The following is a 6,241-nucleotide window of genomic DNA, read 5'->3' as shown; positions in this document are numbered from 1 at the left end:
CCAAATTGATAGAAAATTGCTAAAATCACTGAAAATTGCTGTTTTCACCAATTTCTGTCAACTTTGGAGTGCCGTTGTGATAACAGTTCTTCTTGAAATACTTTGAAACTTTTTATGCTTATCAAACTATATATAAAACACCATCACGCAAAAATTGACGGTGATTCAATATTAGATGCGGACGCAACGTCCGCTCAAGGTTTGCACGTGCGAAAGGTTAAAATTTTGCTCATTCGTGATTTTGAACAAATTCTGCTTTGCCACGACAGTTTAATGTCATTATATATGAATTTAATGCCAACTTGAATGAGTATAAAGTGGCATATTCAGTCAGTGATCCGATCGACCGATATGCTTACCTAAACACAAGGAAATGTTTTTAAAGGAAAAATTTCGAAATTGTTGAAATCACCTCCCTATTAATATTAATGAAATTATGAGTTTACATTTCGGCTTTGTAAAGTACCCTGACATTATAATCAAAAAGAGATGATATTTGACCAAAACCCATAATCATGGGTAGAGTGGAGCGCTGCCAGTGTCTCTCTTTCCCGAACAAAAGGCAATGATATCAATTTGAAAGACCGTTATCAAATGCAAAATTATACCGAGAATGAAATCGGTCGCTCGCTTTTCCCATTCATTTACTATTGAAATAGATTACATGTTATAAATCGAAACTTATTACAATTCGTAAGCCATGATCAATGAGTGGGAAAAGCGAGCGACCGATTTCATTCTCGGTATCAATTTGCATTTGATAACGGTCATTCAAATTGATATCATTGCCTTTTGTTCGGGAAAGAGAGACACTGGCAGCGCTCCACTCTACCCATGATTATGGGTTTTGGTCAAATTACAGATATACCTTTTGCCGTCATGACGATAATTTGCGTTTTGAAATTGTATACCATTAACCTATCAGACTTTACAATTAAAAATTGTGTGTTTACGTACCATTTTAGCGTGACGTCACGATATTAGACACTGGCAGCTTGGAGCAGGAATATTGTAAGCTATGCAAGTAAGAACACCTCAATACAGCCCAATTATTTTGCAAAATCATGTTCATATATTGCCAGACCTTCAGGGCCTTGAGGTATGTTCTACACATTATACATCATACAACCGGTTAACATTGTAGTTTCTTAATCTTGAGTTAATTGCAGTTGTTTCACTATATATTATGATATACGAAAAATACAGTTACACTGTACACATAACATTTAGCAATTTGTCTTAATCCTTGTTGCCAGAGAACCAAAAGTTTATAACCACGAAAATTGTACAACTATGATAAGATGTTGGTAATAAGGAGAAGGAGAAGGAGAAGGAGAAGGAGAAGGAGAAGGAGAAGGAGAAGGAGAAGGAGAAGGAGAAGGAGAAGGAGAAGGAGAAGGAGAAGGAGAAGGAGAAGGAGAAGGAGAAGGAGAAGGAGAAGGAGAAGGAGAAGGAGAAGGAGAAGGAGAAGGAGAAGGAGAAGGAGAAGGAGAAGGAGAAGGAGAAGGAGAAGGAGAAGGAGAAGGAGAAGGAGAAGGAGAAGGAGAAGGAGAAGGAGAAGGAGAAGGAGAAGGAGAAGGAGAAGGAGAAGGAGAAGGAGAAGGAGAAGGAGAAGGAGAAGGAGAAGGAGAAGGAGAAGGAGAAGGAGAAGGAGAAGGAGAAGGAGAAGGAGAAGGAGAAGGAGAAGGAGAAGGAGAAGGAGAAGGAGAAGGAGAAGGAGAAGGAGAAGGAGAAGGAGAAGGAGAAGGAGAAGGAGAAGGAGAAGGAGAAGGAGAAGGAGAAGGAGAAGGAGAAGGAGAAGGAGAAGGAGAAGGAGAAGGAGAAGGAGAAGGAGAAGGAGAAGGAGAAGGAGAAGGAGAAGGAGAAGGAGAAGGAGAAGGAGAAGGAGAAGGAGAAGGAGAAGGAGAAGGAGAAGGAGAAGGAGAAGGAGAAGGAGAAGGAGAAGGAGAAGGAGAAGGAGAAGGAGAAGGAGAAGGAGAAGGAGAAGGAGAAGGAGAAGGAGAAGGAGAAGGAGAAGGAGAAGGAGAAGGAGAAGGAGAAGGAGAAGGAGAAGGAGAAGGAGAAGGAGAAGGAGAAGGAGAAGGAGAAGGAGAAGGAGAAGGAGAAGGAGAAGGAGAAGGAGAAGGAGAAGGAGAAGGAGAAGCTAGCAATGCGCGTAATTTGGGGAGTGTGCTTTTGGCGGAGATATAAACTGTGCCAACAAAATTTGCATCACATCTTCAACATGCTGAGCAATTAGGTCAAAAGGAAATCGCGGCACGTGCACTGTGCAAAATCGTGATTTGCGATTTTTCCCATTCTCCGCGACAATTATCGCGATTTTTGACGTTTGCCGAGATTGACGGATGTTACTCGTCTAAATTTCTTCGAAGTAGCGCGCGCCGGGCCAAATCATTAACAATGGTCAATTGCCGAGACAAATCGAGATTTTCTCAGATCCTCGCGACAAATATGAAATTGCAATTATTCCAGTTCTCTGACAGTCTGAGGGCTTGTAGCGCGATGCGTTACTGTGCCGCGCCGCGCACTTAATAAGGCTTCTCACAGCGATCGGCGAAATGCGCTACTGTGCCGCGCCTCGAGCTGCCATGAATTGACATCGTCAATTAATCTGAGGGCCAAATTTGTGCATTTTCCGTTACTTTTACTTTTAGATCCTACTCCTATAACTATAAGGGCCAAATTTACCTGGGGACCCCAGGCTATTGTGTTAATAAACATAAAGATTCGGCGGAATGACAGGCTGAGCGCCGCCGGCCCGCCCAGTAAAGGGCCAAATATCACGTTCCTTATAAATATAATTATATGAAACTAATCACATCCACAATCCTTGATACATGTTACGTATCACAAATTTCAAAGATATTATGTGCCGCCTTTTTCCGCCTTCGGCGGCGCGCGCTTCGCGCGCAAAAAGTGGCATGCAACGTATGTCAACACAATCCACAGCCTTCCGGATGCAGGTACGGACTGCAAAACAGTAAACACTGCTGCATAGTGCATACAGGGAATGCCACCTTCAGCACACAGGCCCCCCAAGCTAAAACTTCAAATCGTAGCTATATAGAGGAACATATAAATTCATCAACAGAAAAATTAAAGAAGCCCAATTTTCATATTATATTAGTTGAAAAGAAACCAACACTCGATTGTCAACGTGCAACGACAAAACAAAGTTAAACAATTTAATAATATAACACATTTTTTAGTTGAGTGACGTGTAAATAGTAATAGTAATAATACTATTGTTTAAATTTCACCCCTCTGTTGTCTGTTAATTTCTTTTATCTCTTTTAATATTTTATCTCCTGTATTGACATGTACGTTGCATGCCACTTTTCGCGCGCGAAGTGCTGCCGAAGGGATACTGGATACGCGCAACATGTATCAACTCCTGTACACGTCACGCTATTCGTTAATTTTCAGTTGAGCCCTATTTGTTAAATTTTGTCAGTTTTATTTTCAATTTTCATATTTGCTCGTTAAAACCTATTTAGATAAATATTTTACAGTAACATATTTTGTTTGAAATAAATTTCGTCGTCAAATTTTTAATGTAAATATTGATCGTTACAATTGAATTAATACTATTTCATAATATGAGTATGACGTAGAAATGTTGATACGTTATTCAGCTATTCAATTTCATTTCCATTAGAATCTGTTTTCACTGAGCCTATTCAGAAACAATCAGAAATTTGAATGAATGAACTATTAAATCATGAGACTCTAAGTCTAACACTACACGAATCCATCAGATAACACTAAGGATTATATTTATTAATATAGATGTTATTGTTTTGCCTGTATGCTGTAGAGCCTGTCGCTCCCTAATCTAACTAGACTAACAAGTTAGTTAACGAATTTAAAATTCACCGCGATTTTGTCTAGTTTGACTTGTCGCGGCGCCGCGATTTTTGGCCTAAATAATCGCGATTCTCTTTTTCCTTGATGCTGAGCAGAGGCGCCACTCAAAAGTAAACAAATATGTATTATAGTTAAATAGATATGGATTCCCGTGGGGAGGTGATATATAAGCTAATTGTATTTACTAATCAGGTGATCAATATTTTAAATTAAAACATTAACTTTTTATATATTCAATTAAATTTGAGCTGATCAATAAACATAAATATATTGCAAATAGTAAGCTTAATATTAATTATAAATTTTTGCACTAGAAGTAGTAATAGTGTAACTGCCAGCTATGCGCCTGTTTCCACTCTAATAACTACAAAAGTGCATTAATATAGTAATATGATAATTTCAATTTTACAATCCTAAAGGCAACTTTATCTGTACTCGGCTATGTTTTGTTCGATAAGCTCCTTTTTAATCGTTTCAATAATGAATAATATCTAATCTTGTGTGAGTTTTTGACTTTGAATTGATAACACTTATTATATATATTTTTGAGTAAACATTGGCTGGTACTTCGGGCCGGTCCCAAACAAAAAAACTAGAAGACGTAGTAATAGTGACAGTGTAACTGCCTGTTGTGGTCTGTCGATGATAAGAATCAACAGATTGTCTTTTATAGTTTATACTACTTCCTTTCGCTTCTTGTGTATTAATTGTAGCTAACATTATGTAGGTTACCTCAAAAGCTCAAACAGATGACCGACTCGGACGCTCTGAATGGAAGGGATGAAACAGAGGAAACATCTTTGGTCGAACGGAAGCTGTTTTGGACACGGATGGATAAGTTTTTAGCAGTGTTTGGTGCTCTGATCAATCTTGGACATGGAGTGGAAACTTATTTGCCTGGAGTGATAACTCAACAAATATCCTGTGTCACTGAACTGTCTGAGTGGCAGGAAGGAACATTGGATTGTATACTTTACATCACATTAGCTGTGGCTCTTGTCGTTTCTGGGCCAATTTCGGACTGGTTTGGAAGACGGGAGTTACTTCTGTTCTCCCTATATTTAAGCGTTCTGAGTACAGTGGTCTGTGCTATAGTTGCTGACTACTACTTGCTCCTTCTTTCTAGAGCCCTCATCGGGATTTGTATAGGACTCAGCTTTTCGACTTGTTTGGTCATGATAGCTGAGTTGGCTTCCGAAAAAGCGATTCAACATGATATATTGATGATAACGTCTATAATGTACGCTATCGGTGGTGTCTGGTCAGCTGGTTTAGGTTATCTTTTGCTCGATCTAGTCGGTTGGAGGATCTTTATACTTCTCACCTCAATACCCCTATTTATACCACCCATTTTCATGCTCCACTTCATCTTCGTAGGGACAGCAGGCCAGCAAATGCAAGACGAGCAAAACCAGGATATACCAAAAGGAACAATGAACGTTCCCAATTTTGTTGCCAGAACCGTCAAACTCGGGCTATTCGATGGAATGACTACATTCCAAGGCTGGCTTACAATCCTTCTCGTTCCAGCCATGATCCAGATGCTCAAAATCAAAAAGGCTGAACCAAACAGTGACTGTTCGGTGACAGTGACTAAAGGACCGGAATTATTGTTATTGGGCATTGTTACTTTAGCATCTGCATTTGGAATGTTATTCAGGCACTTGATCAGAAATATGCTCAGTTTCCGCAAATCACAGGTGATAGCCGCATTGTTAAACGTGGTGGCCTTCACAGCGATGCTAGAAGTAGGAAAGAAAAGCCTTGTTGTTATTGTTCTGAGCAATTTCGTGGTCAAATTCTTATACGGGTTCTCCATGATGGCCCATACTTACATCCTTGCTGATATTGATTATTTTGGAACAGGGAACTTTGCACTAGGTTCCGGAATATCGTCTGCTATGGGCACGGCTGGTGGAGTGTTTGGAACAGCCATGGTTGCCTTTACACCGATGTCTTATGTTATCATCACTGCGTTGGTGATCAGTGCACTCAATATTCCGTTAGTACTCTCCATGTCTGAAGTCAAGTTGAATTAGATATCGAGAAAGAAACATCTTTGATAATGCCAGATATTTACATGTCAAAATTATTAACCCCTTCAATCTTTCAAAAAAAGTTGTATTATTATTAACTGAAATTGAAATACAAATCGATACATTTTACTTACTGAAATAATCTTCGAAGAACTGATGAACGATCATGGTTATTGGTTCCCTATTTTTATTAAAGAATCTTTTGATATGTGTATATATATATATGTATATATTGTTAGTCAGCCACAAATGTCAGTAAAACAACGCCTTGACTTCAAATGTCGGTAAAATATACTTTTACAGTCATCCTGATATAAAGACATGTTAGCAAATTTATT

General features: G+C 39.0%; 1 protein-coding gene across 1 annotated transcript; it reads left to right on the top strand.

The window, feature by feature from the left end:
• The first annotated feature begins 4,616 nt into the window (after nt 1–4,616).
• Nucleotides 4,617–5,906, top strand: LOC134815529 (synaptic vesicle 2-related protein-like). The gene has a single exon (XM_063824069.1). The coding sequence runs from the start codon at nt 4,617–4,619 to the stop codon at nt 5,904–5,906; it is 1,290 nt and encodes a 429-aa protein (XP_063680139.1).
• Nucleotides 5,907–6,241: the final 335 nt, after the last annotated feature.

Source organism: Bolinopsis microptera, chromosome 5 (genome assembly GCF_026151205.1).
Source record: "Bolinopsis microptera isolate Bmic1 chromosome 5, MBARI_Bmic_1.0, whole genome shotgun sequence".
Lineage (NCBI taxonomy): Eukaryota > Metazoa > Ctenophora > Tentaculata > Lobata > Bolinopsidae > Bolinopsis > Bolinopsis microptera.
Note: the sequence above shows the minus strand (reverse complement) of the source record. Positions and strands in the feature narration are given on the sequence as shown.

Coding starts and splice junctions, on each gene's coding strand:
- LOC134815529 (XM_063824069.1), top strand. CDS start 4,617: ATGACCGACTCGGACGCTCTGAATGGAAGGGATGAAACAGAGGAAACA.